The 25,149-nt window shown below is 34.6% G+C and overlaps 2 protein-coding genes across 8 annotated transcripts in view; one reads left to right on the forward strand and one right to left on the reverse strand.

Annotated features, from left to right (window-relative positions):
• Positions 1-25,149, reverse strand: part of LOC115211016 (potassium channel subfamily T member 2-like) — a 752,122-nt gene that overhangs the window by 578,088 nt on the left and 148,885 nt on the right. Inside the window, exon 2 of the mRNA XM_036501480.1 lies at positions 16,804-17,116. Coding sequence (XP_036357373.1) covers positions 16,804-16,985 — 182 coding nt within the window. The 5' untranslated portion in view covers positions 16,986-17,116. The remainder of the gene's footprint in view (positions 1-16,803; positions 17,117-25,149) is intronic.
• LOC115211004 (glycosaminoglycan xylosylkinase-like) overlaps positions 1-25,149 on the forward strand; it is a 411,994-nt gene that overhangs the window by 151,079 nt on the left and 235,766 nt on the right. For all 7 annotated transcript variants that reach the window (XM_029779846.2, XM_036501526.1, XM_036501514.1 and 4 more), the window contains one exon: positions 3,064-3,573. In XM_029779846.2, the coding sequence (XP_029635706.1) occupies positions 3,165-3,573 (409 nt within the window). In that variant the 5' untranslated portion in view covers positions 3,064-3,164. The remainder of the gene's footprint in view (positions 1-3,063; positions 3,574-25,149) is intronic.

Genomic DNA, 25,149 nt, shown 5'->3' on the forward strand with positions numbered 1-25,149 from the left:
GAGTCTTTAAAGCCTTATATAAAATGTCTTATAGAATATGTTCCACTCTCTGTGTTCTGAGTTCAAATCCAACCATGGTTGTCTTTGCCATCCATTCTTTTAGCATTGTTAAAAAGATGTACCATTTTAGATGGTTGGCCTTGGGGTCTCTTTTCTGGTGCTGTGTTCTGGCAGTGGTGTCTGCAATTACATTGGTGCCATGCTATATTGGCTTAAGTCAATGGTCTTTCATATGGACAACATGGAGATAGTGAGCTTGGAAATAGTGAGACCCTCATGGGCAATTACTAGCTTCCCTTAAAGAAAACATTTTACCTGTATTTAGCTTCTGGAACATCTCTGTTTTAGTGACCAACAATAATCAACCAACATAGAAGAGCTCCACTTTCCTTAGTACTGGGTTTCCTTGTTCTAAATGTCCCGGTGAAACCTCTTGCCATGCTCATCACTGGTAGCTTCAAGATTAACAGGGAAAAAGTCCAAGTGGGAGTTCAAGAAGTGGATTTTGAGGTTCATATTGCATCTCAAAACCTTGTATGATGTCGGTAGCTCTTTCACAATGTCAAAATAGTCTTCTCTTCTGAGATTCTCCCAAAACTCTCTGCAAACTTTCTTAAATGACAGCCACACAGCTTTTTCAGCATCATTAAGTTCTTCATCAAACTTTTGGTCTCTCATCAGCTCAGTACATAAAGATGAACTAGATGCTGCAAAGTACTTTACCTGGTGTGCTAGCAATTCTGCCAACTTGCTGCCTTAAAGGTCTGCAATAATGATTTAATGTTTTACCTCAGTTAGGTCTATACTAAAATAGTTATGACTGACCAAAACTATCACTTATTTATGTAATCATATTGAGTAAACTGTTGTTTAGCAAATTTAGATATTTGTACACGAAATACTAAACTAAATACTTTAACACTTGGGTGGATATCTTTCCTACTGCTAATTAGTCTTTAGTAAAGTGTTTACTTGATTTCATTAAATTAAACATAATATTGACTCTTGTCCAAATTACAACAAAGTATTCATTGTAGCATGGCTTGAAACCATTGCTGTGTGGCAGTATAACCACCTCAAGGTCATCTGGTCATCATTTGAATATAAAAGTTATAGTAACATAATATTACATTAGTATAGTATTCAGTGTCTTGTCTTTCAAGGTTGTAACTTCTGACATTCAAGACTTTTCAATATTTTAAGGGTCTCTTATTTTTTAACAACATTATGATGGAAGAACTAAAAGTTACTTGGTTGCTGGAGGAGAGAATTATATACATTTTATATCTTTTCTGGCATTAAGTCAAGAATTAGCAAGAAAACATGGAGAGAAATTAGCTAGAAAGAGTCCATGAAAAGATTGTTGAAATCCTCATAGCATGATAGATGCATTAGAAATATGTTAATGGATTTTACTGAAATAAGGACTTCCTGAATAGGGTCAGTATATACAGAGAAAACAAAATCATATCAAATCTAATTGGTTTTGGTGTTTTGATACAGCCCCTATCTGAGACAGACCCCAGTTCCATGATGCATGCTTTCTGGTTTAAAGTGATCTAAATTAAGACCTTCCATCAAAATTTCATGCTAATTAATATTCTTAATATCAGTTAGTTTACTAAATATTTTGTAATTTTCAAAATTAATAGCAGCAAAGACAGTATATGTCAATAGAAATATGGTAAGGAGAAAAGGTTAATTCAGAGATATTAGTAGACTAGTATATCAGTAGTGGAGTTGAATGATGAATGATTAATAATTATGAACAGGTGTAGAAAATTGGCAGTCAAAGGCAGATAATATTGTTATTATTGTTGTCATAGTAGTCATAAAAATATATTTGAAATAATTGAATTGCAAATGCTGACTTCCATGATATTTCTTAAGTCATTTCAAAGACTGACTACTTTACTCTGTTCTTGTGAAATTAAGGGAATTAGCAATATAATTTGTTTTCATGTCAAGAGACTGAAGTGCGTGCTAAAGCATAGATTGACAGAAAAAAATATTTTCAATTAGTAAAGTTAATGATATTTGAAATTATAAGCTTTCTTTCACTTAAAATCTCCTGCTGTCATGTTTTAAGACAATTTAGAAACTAATTAAGCACATAGTTTTAACTGTATTTATAAACAGTTGGAGAAAGATAGTCTTAGATGCAGTTTTTATAACAACTTTTTTGTCTTGGGAGTTACTTTGTTTAATATGACCGGTTTCATTCTGATTTGCATGCATATTTTTGATGTATAAATAAAAAACAATGATGGAATTTCTGATCTGCTCTATACTTGATTCGAATATCTAATTTGCTATCTGAGATAAGTTCATGAAGCATAGTACTGATGAAGCTAAGATGACACCATTTCAGACAGTGAAAGTTTGAAAATATATAAAAGAAAATAATGTTTTAGTTAAGAAATTTCAAACTAATCATTTGTTTATCAAAAGCCAACTAAACATTTAAGAGATTGAAATGTAGTACTTAGATATATGGAGGTATTTAAATAGACATTTGAAAAAGACTAAGCTGAAGGTAGAAAGGAATTATCAGCTTTCAATCAAATGTAGATAAATACATTTGAATGTACTCCACAAGATGATTAATAAGCCTAAATCAAAAGTGTGGAAAATCACTGAAACACTGACACAATAAAACACTTTCAAAATTGGACAAAATATATTATATAGCTCAGTCTTATAACTTTATTTTTGTAACCACCAGGTGCTAAGAATATTTTAAAATATAATCTTAATCAATTATTCTAATCAGTGAACTTTACCAGTATTCTAATCAATGAATTCAACTCAATTAACTCTACCTTTTCAGATCTAAGTAAATTTATTGATAATTACATTAGAAAAAACAGTCTTTCTTTGTTTTACATAAACTTGATTCTTTATTTATTTTAAAGGGCTCTGTTATCAAAAATTTTCTCTTTCACTTCATTTTTCCATGTTTCTTCTGATTAAAGTAAAAAAAATTGCTATGTATTATAAATATATTTATAAAAATTAATGTAGGAAATAACTCTTTTTTTTTTTTTTGCTCTCTTTATCCAGGTTCTTATAAATTCTGTTTAATGATGAAGTTTGAGAACTGCTGAAAATGAGCTCACAGTAATGATGGTGGACTATCGAACACAAACAAGCAAAAAACAACTATGTTCCTGGGTATTTTTAGGGTTCGCAGAAAGAAGCATCTCGTTGTGGCTGGATTGCTTTGTATTATACTGTTTCTATTATATGAAATCCAACAGCTAAGTTATATTGATAATCAGCAGAGACTGGATATACCTTTACATAAAGAAAAATATAATGTTGCTGAAAGTAATGCTGTTAAAAATAATGAGCAAGATGTAATGCAACCCATATTAAATGAATTAGAAAAAGATAATGACAATTTTAATGATAATTTTGATTCAATCCATCCTGAAGATATAAGTTGGGAATTAATTGAAAAGTTTAAAGTTGACTATGACGATCATTTTCAACCTATTGTTTCACCTTGGGATGTGTCAAAAAGTTGGGTTAATTCAAGAGAAATCTTTCCAGATGTTGTTCCTGAGCTAGGTAAATATTAAGATTTCAATTTCAAATTCTAATTGCTGCAAACCTCATTTGTTTGCTGATAGATTTTCTCTCTTACTTTCTTTTATTAACACAGGAACAGTTTTCATTGAAAAAGATTTTAATTTACCATTCATGACACAATTTAGAAAATCAAATACAATTTTCATCATTAGTCTTAGAATGTCTGTTGTTTATCAGATCATTATTATTGTCTCAGTTTCAGTTACGACAGGAACATTAACTTGTAAGGTGTAATCAGGTTGGATGTAGGCCAAGACAAATATGGTTTCAAACTGATAAATTAACAGAGAGTATGTGAGAAAAGAAAGACCAATAAATGTTTTCAGTCAGTAAGAAACAAAATCTATAAGCACATCTCTCTAGTATTTTCATTTAAGACTAAATAAACATTTTCTTAGTCTGTTGTAATTGACTGATCAATTAAGATTATAACTCGTAGAAGTGACACTATGGCTTTGATAATAAATACAGTTGATAATGTCCTTTTCTCTTTCAGTTAATGAGTTAATTAAATTCTTCTCACTTACAGTCAATTTCTCCTACATTGTCAGCATTAAAGCAATGTGCAAGACCAACTTTAAATTTGTTAAGAGATCTTGTGTGGTTTATGATTATCACTAGATATTAGAGCAATGCTATTTGTTAAGAGATCTTGTGTGGTTTATGATTATCACTAGATATTAGAGCAATGCTATTTATTAACTGAAGTGTCTTAATTGAATGTCTTTTTTTTTTCCTATGAAATCCATTGTATAAGCAGTAGAAGAAATTTCATTAATTTACTATTTGTATATTTTTTTGTGCTCTCTGATAATATTGTAACGCATTATATTATCTAATATCATTACACATTTCAAAATGTTCAATTTTTCATTTTTTTCTGTGGCATATTAAAAATTATTGAAATATTGAAATAGAAAAAATATATAGACTATAATAATGAACACACATAAAATCTTCTTTACATATCTATAATAGGATGACCAACACACACACACATGTGTATGAGAGTGTCTGGACAGACAGACAGACACACACACACACACAAGTATATATATATATATATATATATATATATATGTTTGTGTGTGTGTATGTGTGTACATACACACAAACGTATTTTAAAATTTTTTACGTGTTTCATTCATTGGATTGTTGGGACAATGCCTTGAGGGATTTTTGGTGGACAAATCAACCTCAGTGCTTATTATTATTATAAAGGCAGATACTTATTCTATTGGGTATCTTTTGCTGAACCACTAAGTCACAGGGGTGTAAACAAACCAACACCGATTGTCAAGCAGTGGTGGTGGACAAACACAAACATACATACACATACATATATACATATGTGATGGACATCTTTCACTTTCCATCTACTGAATCCACTCACAAGGCACTTATAGCACAAGGTGTCACGCAGTGAGTCTGAACTTGCAACAATGTGTTAGGAAGCAAAATTCTTACCACACTGCATATACGAGGGGCGTTCAATAAGTAATGCCCCTGACCCACTTCCCATTGCAGTAGAGCAATGAAACTTGGCACAGTTATTAGTCTTTTTCTACATAGGAACCACCCAGAGTTACGCATTTCTCCCATCGTTTGATGCAGCTCTGGAGACCGTTTTTGTAGAAGACCCCAGCTTGGTCCTCCAACCACGATGTGACTTCAGAAATCAAGGCCGCATCATCTGGGAAACGTTTTCCTTTCAAAAGTAACTTCATGGCTGGGAAGAGGTGAAAATCAGAAGGTGCAAGGTCAGGAGAGTAGGGGGATGAGGGAGGAGTTCATAGCCGCACGCCTGTGCTTCTGATCTGGCGACAAGCGAGTTGTGGATCGGAGCGTTGTCCTGCAGGAGGAGGATGCCTTTGCTGATCTTACCCCGCCTCTTGATTTTGATAGCTTCTCTTAATTTCCTCAAAAGTGAAGCATAATTGGCTCCTGTAATTGTGGTACCCTTTGCCAGGAAATCTGTTATCATTACTCCGTCCTGGTCCCAGAAGACTGTGAGCATGACCTTGCCAGCGGAGGGCTGCACCCTTGCCTCCTTTGGAGGAGGTGAGTCACGGTGCTTCCACTGCATTGACTGGGCTTTGGTCTCTGGATCATAGTGATGGACCCAGGTTTCATCCTGTGTAATCAGTCTTTTGAAAAATTTTGACTCATCTTCTTGGCACATCTCCAAATTCACCCTCGAGCACTCGACGCATTCTTGCTTCTGGAAAGGTGTGAGCAACCTGGCAATCCATCTGGCAGACACCTTTTGCATATGCAAATGGTCATGAATGATAGTTTCCACAGTCCTGGTACTAATCTTGACCTCATGGGCTACTTGGCGAATAGTTATGCGTCGATCTTCCAAAATGGCAGCCTCAACTTGATGTAAAGATGCCTCATCAATGGCAGAAGTGGGGCGACCAGATCTGGGAGCTGTTTCCACAGAGTTCCGACCATGTTTGAATTCACGATGCCAGCGTTTTACAAGGTCATATGATGGGGCATCATCACCATAAGTTACTTTCATTTCATCAAAAGTCTCCCGTGGTGTGCGTCCTTTCAAATACAAAAACCGGATCACTAATCGACACTCAACTGGCTCCATTTCACACTTGACTCAGTTCAAACACCTGTAATTCAGAAACCACAATTAGTTCAGAGCTGTAATTTGCCACTTAATCTATAGAGATATAAATAATTGCACATGCAAAATTTCAGCTAGATCAAACAACTGCAAGTGGGTCAGGGGCATTACTTATTGAACACCCCTCATATGTATATAGATATATATTGTGGATCTGAACCTAAAAATTTCTTTCCCAAGATATAGGCTGAGGATTATTTTGTAGGTAGAAGAGCAGTTGTAGCCCATATTTGCAAATCACTGCCTGAAGTATACAATGGTGATAGTTAAAAATCAGTACTGTTAATGTCAATCTAGTACAGCAATCATTTTACAGTAAATTATTATGAAGTTCTGTATCAGATACATGACCATAAATAACATCTCTGTTTTCATATCCTGTATATCTTACAGAAATTATATGTTTACAACATGGAAACCAAATACTGTATTACCCATTTTTAAAAGTGAAAATATGCATGTTTACAGATCTGTTCTCTACTACAGGGAAAGAAATTTATGTGACTAGAGCAAAATATTTCACATATTTTAACAGTGATGTTGGTCAAAGGAAAGGGGAAAAGGCCTATACAGCTTGGCTTCAGTATCATTGCAAGGAGTGCTGTCAGAGCACAAAAAGTCAAATCAGATGATTCAATGCATCTCATGTAATGTCCTAGCAATTTCATCAATCTACTGTCCTGAACTGCTACAAAAGTTGAAATTAGTGGGGTTTTAACACATCATAATCATCAGCATCATCATTATTGTTTCAACATCCACTTTTCCTTGTTTGCATTACTTGGACAGAATTTGTTAAGGTGGATTTTCTATGGCCAGATGCCCTTCCTGTCACCAGCCCTCACCTGTTTCCAAGCTAGGTAATATTTTCCCACGAGATATTTTTTCATGGAAGTTTGGAAACACAGGACATTGCTTGTATGATTGCTAACACTTGCTTATAATTATCATGCAAAGTCAAGGTAAAGAGACAGTAAAACAAATACACAAACATACATACATGTGCGCACACACACACATATGTACATACATATGGAAAACACGAATAATGGAGTGGAATGTAATTTTGAGGACCGTATGAGTTGCAGTGACTTAGACTGGTGATTAAAAAGTGTGATTAAAAAGTATTTGCCTATATTTTTAATTTTGTTTTCTCTCTCTCTTTCTCTCTCTCTCTCCCTCTCTCTCTCTCTCTCTCTCTCTCTCTCACACACACACACACACACACACACACACACAAGCATCTTTCAGTTTCTGTCTCCCAAATCAGTGCACAAACCATTGGTCAGTGTAGGGATATCATGGAAGACACTTGCTCGAGGTGCTGTGCAGTGGAATGAACCCAAATCCATGTGGTTAAAAAGCAATCTTCTTTCCTCACAATTTTGCTAAATCACTGCCTGAAGTATACAATGGTGATAGTTAAAAATCAGTACTGTTAATGTCAATCTAGTACAGCAACCATTTTACAGTAAATTATTATGAAGTTCTGTATCAGATATATGACCATAAATAACATCTCTGTTTTCATATCCTGTATATCTTACAGAAATTATATGTTTACAACATGTAAACCAAATACTGTATTACCCATTTTTAAAAGTGAAAATATGCATGTTTACAGATCTGTTCTCTACTACAGAGAAAGAAATTTACGTGACTAGAGCAAAATATTTCATATATTTTAACATATAAATAAAGGAGGGTTAACAGTACAATCATAGTGGTCTATAGTTACTATTAAACAAGTGCTGTAGAAACATCTGCTGAGTTGGTGACTTGATTTCAGTATCTGGTTAATGTTATTTCATTTTATATCACTAATGATCTCGGTGGAAAAGCATTAATGTTGTTACGTATCCATTTTCTTTACTGTCAAAGACATTGACCTCAATAACTTCTTGAGAAATGGTTCATCAGTTTTGAAAAAAGTTGAAATGAAGTAATTGGCATTAAAGGGTAGCATTAAAAGTGGGTAGTGATCTGATAGGAAAATAGTGCCCATCTTTTGAAGTACTGTTTGATGTTAGTGGAAATGTCTGACAACAAGGAGTTTTGTCTAACTTTTTTTTTTTTGTTTCAATCATTGAACTATGGGCATATTGGGGCTCCTTGAAGAGTTTAGTCAGATAAATCAACCCCAGTACTTATCTTTTGGCCACACTGCTAAGCTATGAAGGTATAAACAAACCAGCATTGGTTGTAAAGTAAAAAGAGAGAAAGACACACACACACACACACACACAAAGAGAGAGAGGGGCTTCTTTCAGTTTTTGTCTATTATCAGATCTTCTCACAAGGCTTTGTTTGGTCTGGGGTTGTAGTAGAAAACACCCAAGGTGGGTTTGAACCTGGAACCATGTGGTTGAGAAGAAAACTTTCTAACACACAGCCATGTCTGCACCTATTATAGAATGATGTCTAGAATTAGGAATTGTCTAGCATTAGTCCTACTGTCTAGCATTAAAGATGGTGTCCAGTAGTGATGTCTAATATTTGGAGAAGTGTCTAATGTGAAAGAGAAGTGTTTAATATTAAGACTAGTGGCTAACATCTATCAGTGGTGTCTAACATAAGGTATCTTGGCAAGGAAATATATATATATATATATATATATATATATATATATATATATATCTAGGGTGGGTAAAATTCCTGGGATCCATGGTTTAGTTCTCTGTAACAGTCCTTGTCCCTTACCATTGCTACCATGTCCTGTGTCTCCCAGAGACCAGTGTCTGTCCTTAGGACATCAACATATTTCATCCTCAGTCTCCCTCTTCTAGTGTGTCAATATAGGGGCTCCCACAGGAGCACTGAGTGCAGTATCAACTCTGAATGACGGTGAGCATGTCCAGCTAACCTCAGTCTCCTCTGTGTTATTTTTGAGCTAACTTTTGGGAGGCTTTTGTACAGGTGTGAGTTCTTCATCCTGATATATACTGATTAATGTTCAGAGCCACCCCCAGCATTCTCATGTAGCACCCAACCACCATCTGAGTGAGTTTCTTGTGTCAAGTCTCAGACCCGTACAACAACACAGACTCCATTGCAGCAATGAAGAGACGGATCTTCAGATCTTTATGAAGGCTGAAAATAAATGAGATTAAGATGAAGTATCTGGTAGACAACATTAAGAAGCCAGAGAAGATTATGAATGTAGGTGGGAAGCCACTAGAGTGGTTGAGAACTTCCTGTATCTGGGAGCAAAGATTGGGAACATAGAAGGTAATATAGTTGAGAGGAAGAGCAAATCTTGGCTGGCATGCCACAGTTGTGATCTGTATGGATATATATATATATATATATATATATATATAGTAAATATATATTTACTGTTTACTTATTTTACAGATAGAATACTTGAGTTACAGAGACAAGTATTTGATTGAATTTATCCCCTCTCTGTTATATCTATCAAGCCATCTCCACTACAAAGTGTTCATGTCTTCCACTAATATAAGTACATGTATGACTGTGTGGTTAAGAAGCTCACTTTGCAACTGTGTGGCTTTGTGTTCAGTTCTACTGCACAGCCCCTTGGGCAAGTGTCTCCTATTATAACCTCAAGTCAACCAATACGTTGTTAGTGAATTCAGAAGGTGAAACTGTATGGAGGCCTTTCACATATGTATATATGGCTATGTGTGTGTGTTTGTATATAATATATATATATATAATATATATATATATATATATATATATATATATATATGTAGATGAGTATGCATCTTGGCCTTTGTGTTCGTTTCTTACCTCTGCTTAACAACCACTATTGTTATGCTTATGTCCAGGTAAGTTAGCAGTTCAGTAAAAGAGACCAAAGGAGTAATTGCCAGACTTGAAAATAAGTACTGGTATCAATTTGTTCAACTAAACCCTTCAAGGTAGTGCCTCAACATGGCCACAGTCCAGTGACTGAATCAAGTAAAAGATAAAAAATAACTCCTGTACGTATAAAGTATCAGAAATCTTGTTTTTCTATAGGCTGTGTAATATTGACTTCTGAGATGGGTTCAAATACATACAACAGAGTGGTCTCTGCTAAAGGCCATTGACAACCTGATAGCGGTGTTAAACAAGGAGACTGATTGAGTCTACCAGCCTAGAACAAGAACAGTCAATCCAACAGGCTTCCAGGTAGTTTCCGTCTACAAGACTTAGTACACAAGGATTTGGTTGACCAGAGGTTATGGTAGAGTGTCTGACATGTTGTGAAGTGGGATTGAATCTGAAACCTTCCACAGAGCCATACCTGTGTGCCAATGTATAAATACATTTCCATCTATATATATAATCATCATCATTTAGTGTCCATTTTCCATGTTGGCATGGGTAAGAGGGTTTGACTAGAGCTGGTAAGCTGGAGAGCTGTACCAGTCTCCAGTCTGTTTTGGCTTCATTTCTATGGTTGAATGCCCTTCCTAATACCAATCACTGCACAGTGTGTACTGGGTGTCTTTTATGTGTCACCAGCACGGGTGCCATGTATACACATGTACAAGTATATATACACATACATACATTGATGACAAGAGGATGAAAAACAAAGTTGACCATGTCAAGATTTAAACAACAAATGTAAAAGTATGTAACTAAATACTACAGAACCTCTTACAATCTACTGATGCTCTGACATTCCACCTCTTGTTATGTTTAACATTGTGCATAGTTATAATAAGATTTACTGTCTATGATGCTGAAGATTTATGTCCTCAGGCATTTGATAGCTCCAACCATATTCTCTGTGTAGTATTTATTTTTCTTTCTTTTCCATACAGCGTCAAGTTCTTCTTTCCTGAAAGTGATTGAATAGATCTGGAAATTCTGTTTATATTAGTTATTTTGTTTTATTTATTTATAGTCTGTTGTAGTTTGTAAACAAGAATATCATGGTTACATAGATGAATATATATATATATATATATATATATATATACATATTTATAAATAAGTTGCTTACTGGGAGAGTAGCGATGTAGAATCTGTACATCAGTGCAAAGATTTACTGGTATTCACACCCAACACTGTCATCATTGTGTAAATTAGAAAAAACTATAAACACACACAGACACACACATTCAACAAGCTTTTATATAGTTCCTGCCTTCCAGGCTCCACTTATACGTTATCATTAGGTCTTAGATTTCTATGAAACTGCTTTATATATTCTTTTCCATATTTCTATCACCCCTTATGACAGCTCATCAAAAATAAGTGAATGGATCCCTCTGCTAGTTTCAACAATGAATATATCCTTAATTCAGTCTACAGAAATGCCTACTGATTGTATTAGTCAGTGCTCTCTTAAGGCATGGGCACAGTGGGCATTTGTCTGAGGACCATCTTGGGCCTAGGGGCCCAATTCTGATCTGTATATGCTGGATTTGTTATCAATAAATAAATACTATAAGGTCCAGTGCATTGATTTGCTTGGGGCAGGGTGGGGGTCAATAATGCTCTAAGATGGCCTTGGTATTAGTATGTATGTGACTGTATAATTCTATTAACATGTATACCCTTAAAGTAATCCTTAGGTGGGATCTGCATGACACTGTGTATGACAAAGCTCATACTGATTTATGGACACAACTCATCTGCTGCACTTCCACACAATTTCTGTCCACCCACTTCCATTCATATAAGGCTTGTGTTGACATGAGACTCTGTTGAAAGGTGCCCTAAGTTGCCATGCTGCAGAATTGAACTTGGGATTTTATGATTGCAATGGGTATCTCCTTAACCATTCAGCCAATCTTGCATCTCTGTGTGGCAATACACACATACACATGTGCATGCACATGCATGTGCACGCACACACACACACACACACACATTCACACACACATATCCCCCCTCCCCATTTACACCTTTTCTGTCCCCGGTTATATTTTGATTAATGTTTTTTTTCCTTTTTCATGTTCATGCAAACATTTATCTCCATGGATTATATTTGGTTTATAATTCTCTAAGGGAATCAGAAAGCCATTGCATGCAACCACATGATGTGATGAATACATCTGGGACTTCACCAACAAAGCAAAATACAAATATTTTTATTTCAAATCCGTTACAGTATAATCTTTTATTATATTGTTCTGGAATACCAAAATACATCCTATGGAAACATGATTGTTTTTCTATTATATTTTATACTTCTTAGAATTATAATGAAAAAATTATATTTTTCTGTTTAGAAATTGGTCATAAATCAAAACTTATTTTATTGTTTTGCATTTTTTTGTTCAAAGTGTACCTGATAGCTAATAAGAGAAAACATCATATTACTGCAGATACTGAAATTATAAAAATATTAAATATATTAAAGATATTTAAAAGAATATTAAAAAGAAAATCACTGACTTTACTATCATAAAATTTAAATTTATACTGGCTTATAGTGCTATGGTGCTACCCATGCTAGAACCCCTGTATGACAGACACTTTAATCCTCATGTGGCATACTTTAATGTTTGTGTTAACAGACACTACATTTCCTTATATAGATATTAGACAGCAATAAAGTTTATTTAATCAGTTTTATGCCCCATTTTATGTAATGTAATGGGAAGCAGATGGATTTGGTATTAATCAAGTTTGAATTCTTGGAATTGAGCTCACTAGTTTTCCATGCCATCAAATACTTATGGAAGTTATCCTTATCACTGCCAGCACCATCATCATCATCACAATCTTCACTGTCATCATCACCATCACCATCAAAATCATCATCGTCATCATCATCATACTTGCCATCTTTCATCATCAGTATCATTTAGTTACTATTTCTGTTATCCATCCCAGCATTCGTTGGATAAATTCTAAAGCTAATGTGTTTTCATATATCTTTAGTCTACACCATATCATCTATGATCATAAAGTAAGTAATTTCATTCTTTCGACTATTTTTAGGTTTTATATCTTCTGCTACCAACTTTTGTATACACGGTGAGCTGGCAGAATCATTAGCATGCTGGCAAAATGCTTAGCAGCATTTCATCCATCTATATGTTCTGAGTTCAAATTCTGCTGAGGTCAACTTTGCCTTTCAACCTTTTGGGGTCAGTAAAATAAGTACCAGTTGAGTGCTGGGGTCTTTGTAATTGACTTGCCCCCCCCCCCCAAATGATTGATATCACATGTCCATATTGACAACATATTTGTTTGATGTCCAATAAAGCTCATTTGCCATAGACATCTTTACATACTTCTTATCATATAACTGAATTTTGTATGGTGCCATTTAGAACAAGGGACTCCCTAAATCATTATTCTCAGTACCCAACCTCATTGTAATTTTAAATCCAGTTCAAGAACAATAAGAATCATCTGAAGAATGTTAACTGGTGATAGCTAGTTCTGATATCATTGTTATGTGGGTTTATGCAGGAATGTATCACCTGAAATGTAATGAGACAAAATGGGATTAAACCAGGGGTTTGGATTTGTGACTGAGGTCAAATAACTGGTTGATGTGTTTGGAAAATTGCTTGTTACTTGTGCTTTGCAGAATGTTTTGGGTTGTAGAAGTAAGCAGGCATTTACTTTTTACTCCCTAAGAGAAATAAAAAAGGATGCAACTCAATAATGAAAGAATGTGGCATTACTGACAATGAATAGACTGAATAATAACAACAGATTGACTTTAACAAAATTCATACGATAGGAGTCATCATCATCATTTAGCGTCTGCTTTCCATGCTAGCATGGGTTGGATGGTTCAACTGGGGTCTGTGAAGCCAGAAGGCTGCATCAGGCCCAGTCTGATCTTGCAGTGTTTCTACGGCTGGATGCCCTTCCTAACGCCAACCACTCCGTGAGTGTAGTGGGTGCTTTTTACGTGCCACCTGCACAGGTGCCAGACGGAGCTGGCAAACGGCCACGGACGGATGGTGCTTTTTACGTGCCACCGGCATGAGGCCAGTCGGGGCGGCACTGGCAACGGCCACAAACGGATGGTGGTGCCAGACGAGTCTGGCAAACGGCCATGAACGGTTGGTGCTTTTTTACGTGCCACCAGCATGGGGGCCAGGCGAGGCTGGCAATGGTCACGAACGGATGGTGCTTTTTACGTGCCACTTGGAGTCAGTGTTCTTAATATCACATACTAATCCTACTAATCCTTGTCTTACAAATACTTATAATTCTTCATTGTTTACATTATTTACATTTGATGGATATTTGTCCTCATCTTGTTTGTTGTTAACACAACATTTCAGCTGATATACCCTCCAGCCTTCATCAGGTGTCTTGGGGGAAATTTCGAACCTCGGTTCTCATTTCTATGGTATTTTTCAATGTCGTCGTTGTCGTCATCATTTTTATTCAGGTCACTGCCTGGAATTGAACCTGGAATCTTGGGGTTAATAGCCCGTGCTCTTAACTACTACACCGTATGCCCATGGGAATATAATTCTTGTCTTATAGATTCTTTAAACCCTACTCCAAAATAGATGTATACAAAATGTGATTTAGGTAGATAGAAGGGAAGCAATAGTACAAAAGACTTTTATTATTGTTGAAATAACTAAAAAAAAAAAAGAAGGTATCTAAGATCCTTTCCAAGCCATAGCCTCTTAAGACAGGTTTCTTGGATTTTATGGCTTATACATTCATCCCTCTAGATGGGACACCAGTCTGTTGCAGTGTTACTCTTTTTGCCAGTTGAGTGAACTGGGGCAACATGAAACAAAATGTTTTGCTCAAAAACACAATGCAACACCCAGTTCAGGAATTGAAACCACAATCTTAAAATCATGAGTGCAGCATCTTAACCACTAAGTCACAAGCATCCAGTTAAGGTAATTAATCATCATTGTCATTATCATCATTTTAATATCTATTTTTCCCTGTGAGCTGGGAAAAGTGGACAGAATTTGTTGAGGCAGATTTTCTACTGTCAGCTGTTCCTGTCATCAACCCTATGGGCCTGGGAACAGGGTGTACAGGGGGTGCAAGGGCACCCCCTAGAATTTGCACCCCTACTTCCCTCAGGTTTAGAGTACAGTGAATAAAAAGTGATCTGTAACAAGTAGCTTGAAGCTAGGTTTCTTCTCAAAGAACAAAAATAAATTTGAAAAAGAAAACAATTATACCTTTTTTGTAAAAATTTTGTACCTGGGTTTGCACCCGCTAAACAAATTTTGTTCCCAAGCCAGTGCCTTTACCTCTTTCAAAGTAAGGTAATATTTCTCTATGAGCCGACATACATGTTTCCACTGAAGATTGGAAATTTGTTTACAACTATCATGTTAATTCAAGGCAAGAAAACAGTAACACACGTGCATACAAGCATAAATGCATGCATATGCACTCACACACACACACATGCATGCACACATGTTTTGTTCAATTCTTGTTTACTAAATTCACTGTCCACCAGGCTTTGGTCAGCCTGGTACTATAGAGGAAGACATTTGCCCCATGTGGTTGGGAAGTACAATTATCACACAGCAACCCTTACACCTAACATAAAAAAAGATTTTAATATTAAAAAAATTGAGAGATATGTGTACCTTGATAAAGTTAACAATTTATCTAAGAACACCCATAAATGCTTTCTGATTCTACTGAATATGGAGAAGTTTTATAATCCTATGATTATTAATGTGAGTTGACCTCATCGGTCAAAAGATTATTTTAATTAAGGAATAAACCATAAAATATTGCTAATAAGAACAGCTATAAAAATATAACATAATGAAGTGAAAATAACTAAGGAAGTAAAATATACAGAAAAAATTCTTTAAGTGATGGAAATAAATATTTTCAATGAGGCAAGTGACCGGGTGGTAAATAAGCGGTAAATAAAAAAATACTGGCTATGGTGAGAATACTGTTTGCTCAACAAATTCTTTCGTAAGAGGTTATCGTAACAGTAGTTCACTTGGATTATATTTTTCTTAAACAAAAAAAAAAATGAGAGAGACAAAAAACTTCTTTTCACACACAAACAAATGTACATATATATATGCACACACTTATACACACAAATAGATGCATATATCCACATACACACATAACCATAAACACTCATACATACTCAAGTACACACACACACACACATATATATATATATATATATTATATATATATATATATATTGCATGAATGCACTACATAAATAGAGACTGTGTAAAGTATTTTTTCTTTAAATATTAGAAAATATAAATGAATGAATAAATAAATAAATAAAAAACAAGTTGAAGATAAAATTCAGTGTTATGAATGAATAGGATCTAAACTTTTGGATCTCAGTTCATCCAATCAGATTCTTCTGTTGTTACCTCTTTTTTTTTTATAAATGTCATATGCACCATGATGTAATGACAGTAGCGTTATAAAACAGAATGTTGTTATAGTATTTTATTTAAAACAAACATCTATTCAAACACCAACAGGGGATTGACTGCACAATTTAGAATTTTTCAAGAAAATATCCAGCATTTAATGTTGATACTGAAAACTGTTGCAGTTGTGCAAAAAATTATTGATTTTTATAAGATAGTAGTATTATTATCAATAATCTTAAGTATGAAAAAAAAAAACAACACACTTAATCTTACCTTTGCATAGCTGAATCATCGGGGTCCAAAAGAGATTCTACAAATGATTTTGTACTGTGTAGCCTAGCCATAAACTGTCGATGCTTACTACTGTGGTTACTGTTGTTCATCGCCTCTTCCTCTTTGTCTTCTTCTGAATGGCAGCTTTCCTTCATGCTGCCTGAAGTTTCAGTTACCATCATCGCCGATCAATAACTCATCAATGCTGTAGATTGGCTGCAGAAATTTGCTGCTTTAGTTAGAATTTAAGGCGAATAAAATCTGAAGGAATGTCGCAGTGTTAGTATTGATGTTTCAAATCTTATTTTACTATCTAAACAAAAGAGTAAAAAAAAACATATATAATTAAAAAAAAATTTTTTATTAAATATTTAAATAAATACAGTGTTTAATTTTATTTCTGTGAATGTTACTTTATTGCTATTTTAAAGAATGTATATCTCTGAAGTATGTGGGAATTGATTTCTTACTTTGAATTTATTGGTGCAAAGAGACAAGAATGTATAATGTTTGTTTTTCTCTGTGACTAGTAAAATAAGTAATGTGTCTGGCTTCAGTTGGAATTGAAACCCTTAATCCTCCAATATGAGCTTGTCTTTACTCAATGGTATAAATAACTGAAAAAAATTTTTTTTTCTCTTGTTATGTATATCTTATAAGGATAGATGTTTAATAACACTGTTACTTTCTAAGATGATTAGTTTTAAATGATAAAATTCTGTTTTATTGTAATTATAACTTATTTTAAATTAAATTAGTTTCTCAAGAATTACTTATTTTAAACATTAAAAAAAAATATTTATGTGCTTAACTCTCTTGATACCAACCTGCTCAATATTGCTCTATGTCCTAAAGTACAAAACCACTTGTTTGAAAGTATTCATATTTAGATTAAAAACTTAGCTAATTATTTTATCTTGAAAGCTTCTTTGTTAAGATATTTTCTTAACATCAGGTTTATAATGTAAAAAGTTTTAAGTGGCTTGTAATAAATACCATCAAACTTAGTTGAAAGAGATAGACAGCAAACTAAGTATAAATGCAGCTTATAAAGATGTGAAAAAAATCAAAAGGGATAAATTTGTGGGGATTGAACGTTTTTACTATCTTCTCAGTTGTTATAAGTAGAGTGAAGTTGTATGGTATCATATGTGCTTTTTTAACACAGAGGACAGGGTGAAAATTCAAGCCCAAATTTTATGTGATTCACCTGTCTGTAAACTAGTTCTGCAGTATTTGGGAAGGAGAATTAGAAGGGTCACTGTCAGGGACATTGTTGATGACATTGATCTCTAGCTAGTAATTATCTTCATAGTGCTATCATGGGCATGTGGTCAGGGCAGACATAACGGGTGTTAGTATGAGGTGAGGTGGGATAACCATATACATATGGTTATCCCACCAAAAGAGAGACCTTTACATTCAGCATAAGAAGATAGACAACCAAGATGCTACACTTGTGGCACTAAAAGCCATTTAAGAGGTTACAGCCATGCCAGCATGGAAAATGGGCATTAAATGATGATGGTGATTATGACACCAAGCATAATTCTTAAGTCAACAAATTAGATTACCCCATCCACATTGCCAGGAGCAAATCATAAGATCCAATAAACTTCCTCCATCTTACCCAGCCACAACCATTGAAAACAAGGGGCATCACTTACAACAGCAACAACAACGTAAGTTAGAGCTAAGTGACATCCTAATTTAGTAGTACTGCTCTATCCACTTGTGAGGATAAGGCCCAAACAAAGGTTGAAGGAGATAAGCAGTATCTTTAAAAAAAAATAAGAAAAGAAAAAGGCCCGATAGAGAAAACACTAAGCTGGGTACATCTGCTTTGGAGAAATGATACTCTTTACTGAGAAAGTACTCATCATATAGAGAGCCATCCTTTGAGGGAGAACCAGCCTCATCCTGCAAAGAAATGAAATTTACAGTCCTTCACAACACTAACAAAACACTAATAAGCCACTTATACTATATCTACAAAGGATTTCCAGATGAAGTATGGATTGAGAAGGAAATGAAATCACATTTTAAACAGCATAAAAATGACAGAGTACTTGTAAAAACTTAGATAGATTTTGAGAAGTGCAACAGTTCAACAGTCTGTGAAGGACTAGCATCCCATTCAGGGATAATGTGATCTTTGTCACCTATACACTGTGGAAACTGAGTAACTGGCTCTATGAGTGTTTTCTATACACTACCTAAATTTAGATATAACAACAACTGAGGTGAGAAAAATGTTCAGTTCTTAGTTGGGAATTTGTAACTTTGTAAGCTGTGTATATTCTGAATTCTAGCATTCTTTACTGACATCATCAGATTTTCCCTACTTTATATAACTTGCACCAACCAGAACAAGTGTAAAATAAATTTTTAGTTTGGAAGATTTATTCCATTAAAATGTAATCTTCTTTGAAAATTGATAATAATCTTGTGGCCCTCTTAGACCCAATCTCTTTTCTATTTTTCTCTCATACACAAGGCAGTAAATTAGCTGTCATTAGAGCAATGGCTAAAATGCCTTTCTGTTCAAATCCTAAAGAGGTTAACTTTGCACATTTCTGTAATACTTTTATACAAACAAGAGATAAAAGATTCACATTTGTATGGGCTTAAAGGACAGAAATTTAGAGTGGAATGTTTTATATAATCAAACATTTCCTGGACTAGTTCTGTAGCATGCCAGCAGTTGATAACATAAGGTTGCATGCACATTAAGAGCTAGCAGTGACCTTCATGACGCAGTGTGCTGAGTGACATTACTGTGTTTACTTTGTAAGTTGTGAAGTTTGTGTTTTTGTGATCACGTGTATACTGCAGTCTGTAGTTTTTGTCATGGACAGAAAGTTGAAACAAAGAGCCAATGTGAAATTTTGCATTAAACTTGAGAAGTCTGCTACAGAGACATTGAGCATGCTTTGGCAAGCTTACAGTGATGAGGCAATGGGTTGCATGCAATGTTTCAAGTGGCATGGGTGCTTCAAAAGCAGAAAAAAATCTCTGGAAGACGATGAGTGATCTGGAAGACCTGCTGTGGGCATTACTCCCAAAGAAAATTCATCAGCTTGTGCATGAGGAATGTTGAAGGACAATCAACAAAATTGGTGCTGTTGTTGGTCTGTAGTATGGGTTCATACAGGCAATCCTAATGTCTGAATTGAATATGTGGTGTGCCTCTGCTAAGTTTGTCTCTCACCTGCTGACCACTAAGCAGAAAGTACTTCACGTCAGAGTCTGTCAAGATCTTCATCAGCATGCCATTGATGACCCATCCTTCATGTCTAGGATCATCACTGGATTTTCGTAAATGACCCTGAGACAAAGAAACAGTTGTCACAATGGAAGAGGCTTTCATCTCTATGACCGAAGGAAGCACAACAGAGCTGCAGCTCAATCAAGTTCACGCTCATCAGTTTTTTGACATTGATGGCATTGTGCATCAAGAATTCATCCCCCAGGGCCTGAAGCATTTGAGGGAGGGCATTCAGCGAAAGTCACAGGGTCTGTTGAGTGAGAAGAATTGGATTCTTCATGATGACAATGCACCCTGTCACCAAGCTTTCCTCACCCATGAGTTTCTTACTGAAAAAAAAACATGGTATTGCTTCTTCACCTACCCTATTCACCAGATTTAGCACCTGAAGACTTCAGTTTCTTCCCCAAGATGAAAATGAAGCTCAAAGGTCACTGTGTTGACACCATTATTGAGATCGAGGGTGAATTGCAGAAGGTCCTTGGCTCGCTTATGGAAAACAACTTACTGGTCCGATTCAAAAAGTGCAGGAATGCTGGGACTGGTGTATTGCTTTGCAAGGGGACTATTTTGAAGGAGATGATGTTAAAACTTAAGTAAATAGGTTTTTTTTTTATTAAACATAACTAGTCCCGGAACTTTTGGATACGACCTTGTACTTTATTTGTAGCTAAAAGGAAAATTGTTATTTGTGGTTAGAAATCTGAAATATATATCAGTTAGATTATGTTATTTTGTTATGAACAAGTCAAACTACCTAAATGAGTCAAACTGTTTAAAATAGTTCATCTCCCTTAGATCCTAAAAGAAAATCATTGTTTTCATCTATTATTTAATTCAGATCAAATCCTGAAGTTGTGAAATTAAGTTGTTGACCAACTTATCGAAAAAACCTTCTGTTGAACATTTGTTACACCCATTATATGATATTACTAAGTAAGATATTTTGATTTTGGATTTGATTTGCAAATTTTTTTATATGAGATTGTGTGTTGAAGTATATTCTGTTGTGTCTGGGGAGAGTCATTTTCTTTTTGTGCCATATAATTTAACACACTCACCAGTAAAATTTCCACTTATTTCTTATTCCAAAAAGGTTGCAAGACATAACAAAAATTTTAGGAAAATAAAAATAAGAAATAAGTGGAAATTTTACTGGTGAGTGTGTTAAATTATAAGGCACAAGAAGAAAATGACTCTCCCCAGACACAACAGAATAAGTAAGATATGTTCACCAGTTTCCACATTGTATAAGTGACCAAGAGTACAATACTTCTCACTTTTTGAGATACTACTCCATTGCAGGATTAATAACCAGCTGTTGCTAATACTCATTTTCAGCTGACTGGATTGAAACAGCATAAAATAAATCATTTTACTCAAGAACACTAAGCACTGATTGATCTTGGAGCATTAAATAGCTAACTTGCAATAATTATGAAATAAGAAAAAACAACAAAATAATATTAGGTGTTAGTTAATGATATTTTAATTATTGCAGGAAGTATAGGAGGTAACTTTGAGTATATTTTGGTCATGGTCCTTGCATCAAATGTATTAAATCTAACTCAACTATTGTTTTGCATGCAAGTAGCATTTCTGATAATTTTTTGCTCTCTCTAAATAATTCTATTTTCTTATACCAACAGTGTGCAATGCAATCCTGCACAGTGAAGTATATGCTTTGCTGAGGAGGTCATTATGTGTTTCAAAGTTGTCTCATGTTCTTGTAAAAATAATAAAAATAATATTAGTCATGACTAATATTATTTTCCCTTTCAATGCATAATTCTTCCTAATAACCTTTTTAAATGATAATAAGGATGATGGGGAGGGGGAGGAGGGTGGTGACAATGACCATGACTATTTAATGTTCACCTTTTCATGCTTACATGGATCAGATGGAATTTGTTGTGAAAAATTTTCTGTGACTGGAAGTCCTTCCTGTCACCAACCTCCCCCTGTCTCAGGCCAGGTATGTACGAGGGGCGTTCAATAAGTAATGCCCCTGACCCACTTCCCATAGCAGTAGAACAACGACACTTGGCACAGTTATTAGTCTTTTCCTACATAGGAACTACCCAGAGTTATGCATTTCTCCCATCGTTTGATACAGCTCTGGAGACCGTTTTTGTAGAAGACCCCAGCTTGGTCCTGTTTATCAGGATAATAGCATCTCTGAATGAAAACTTAAATGCTAATTTCATTTCATGGTTGAATAGTTAGCTTTAGGAAGTACATATAGCTGTGAATATTTTCTGACAGTTCATATGCAAATATTGAAATGGTAAAGATCCACTCAGTGTATGCTCTGGTGTGAGATAAAGAATTTAAAACTTCAAAAAATATAAACTAAGTCATTAAGATAATCATATTATTAATGAAAATAATTTAAATTCTGCTGAGGTCGACTTTTTCTTTCATCCCTTCAGAGTTGATAAAGTAAGTATCAGTTGAGCCCTGGAATCAGTTAATCGACTTACCCACTACCCGAAATTGCTGGCCTTGCAGCAAATATTTAAAATCAATATTAGTGACAGGAATGTTAATGAAGACATGACAGTAAGGGTGACAATGACAATGACGGTGATAATGATGATTATGATGGCAAAAAGGCAACAACAATTGTGGTGACAATGCTTATGAAAATAACATAACTGATCATAATTTATAAACTATTCCTGTGATTATATCCTTACTGTGTGTGGCCAATGATGATGGTGGTGAGGAAGGGACATTTGGTTTTGTTTTTAGTTTTGGAAGATTCTCCTAAAGGCTTTCCTTTTTGTGTACCTCTTACAAGCTTCTGTATGTACTTCTCTCTGATTAAAAATGTGTAATAATTAATTTTGTTTGTGCAAAATGTTTAACTGTTGGCAATAAATTATTTCATATTCTATGTAATCAGGTTTATCCATACATCAAACTTTGGGGATCTTGTTATGTAATGCAAGAGGAGTAACTCAGATTAATATGAAGCTATCCAATAAGGAGTTAGATATTTATGTATTTAATTCAAGGCTGAAAATGTTGATGCTTCTGTAGTGCAGTATGTCTATGGTTTCATTTCTGCTATATTGCTTTTCCACATTCAAATTGTATGATTAAAATGTATACCAATTAATTTTGTTTCTATTATGATCTTAACTAATGATAATTTTTATACATACACACACACACCAACTACTTGTATACTAAAACTTCTGTTGCATTAGTTAATTTATATCAATAATTGCAAATTAAGAACTAAACTGATAGTAAGCTCTTCTGTCAATTGTAATTCCTTAAACACTAACTCATACTTTTAAACATGTTCTGCTTCCTTTGCTCCATATATCTGAGTTGATTTTTGTAAAAGACCTTGTCACCAAAAATGATATAGATTTAACCACCAACCACTTCAAACTCAGACTCAGTCATCACAACCACACTTTAGAAATCCAGTTAGCAAAATTCTCACTATTTATAGTCTTTTAACCAAAAATAAAAGACATCAAAAACTATTTTGGGATTTTATTGGCATCAGGCTTTCCTATTTCTAATTATCAAGGATTCGCAATCTGTGTACTGCAGAAACAATACTTTTCACTTGGAAACACAAAAATAAATTCTTTATAAGAAATTATATAAATGTAAACGGAAAAGATGTACATCATATAGTTGTTACCTTCTAACTCACAATCTATGTATCACAGAAATGATACTTTTCTCTTAGAAACACAAAAATAAATTCTTTGTAAGAAATTATATAGATTCAAATGGAAAAGATGTACACCATGTAGTTGCTGCTCTCTGGCCTTAAAAACCTCACTTCTTTTAACTCAGTCGCATGCTCCCTGCATTCTTATCTGCTGGCTCATTCTGACACATGTTAAGGACATAGTACCTAGAACTAACAACAATATAACTGTCATTCACTGATTGATTCAACCAATTGCAGCACTAATTGTTTCCAAAAGTTTTCTCTGCCTCCATCACCCTGTGCCACTCTACTGTCCAGTCAGTCAGTCAGTGGAATATTGGTTCTTAGTATTTGCCTGACATTTAAAAGTGAGAAACTTTAAGTAGCAAATTCTGAATAATATCTAAATTCTCTAACCATGTATTGAGTTCTCGCTCAGTTGTATAAACATGATCATGTTTATATATATATGACAGCAGTGTTATCAGCATCACTTGTAATATAATGCAATATTATATCTTCATTTGTAATGTTGTCACAATGAAATACACGAACATACGCACACACACATTTATAAATATGTATATATGTGTGTGTGTATGAGAGAGAGGAAGAGAGAGAGAGAGAGAGCGAGAGAGAGAGGTGTATAATATCTTGTTATAACAACACTGGAACATAAGATATTAAGTTATATAGTGAGTGTTATTAATAACGTGGCTGTCATAAATTTCTATTTGTTTTCTGTGAAGTTTTTCCCATTTGCAGAGTTTGTGCTTCAATATTTATATAAAAGAAAAAAAATGGGGACTAGTTCTTATTTAAACAGTTGTGTGTAGTTGTGCATGTGGCCATGTGCTTGTGAGTGTTTGTGTGTTGTGTGATTGCATGCATGAGTGAGTGAGTATTTGTGCAAGTGTATGTGTGATTTTGATGAGCTTCCTTTACCAGTGACATTCATAGAACATCACATGATTTTTTTTCCCCTCATGCAACCTTTAGTGTCTATTTCAACTGTAAATTATTTGCTTTTTCTAATCTTTTAGTGTTTCACTGGTTTCAGTTATTAGACTGCAGCCTTGTTGCAGCATTGCCTTCAAGGATTATTAGTTGATCATAGTTTACTCTTGTACTTATATATCATTTCCTACATATCAAATTACTAAGTTACAGAAACAATAAAAGCAGCAACACTGGCTTTATTTCAACCAATGCAAATATAAATTACACACACGTGTGTGTATATATACATGTGGGTGTGTGCATGTGTGCTTGTGCATATATATGTATGTATACACAGGCTTTTGTAGTTTCTGCCTATCAAATTTCACTAACAGGCATTGGTCAACACAAGGCTATTGCAAGAAGGCACTTGCTTAAGGTGCTACACAGTAGGATC

This window comes from Octopus sinensis, linkage group LG1 (genome assembly GCF_006345805.1).
Source record: "Octopus sinensis linkage group LG1, ASM634580v1, whole genome shotgun sequence".
NCBI classification, from domain to species: domain Eukaryota; kingdom Metazoa; phylum Mollusca; class Cephalopoda; order Octopoda; family Octopodidae; genus Octopus; species Octopus sinensis.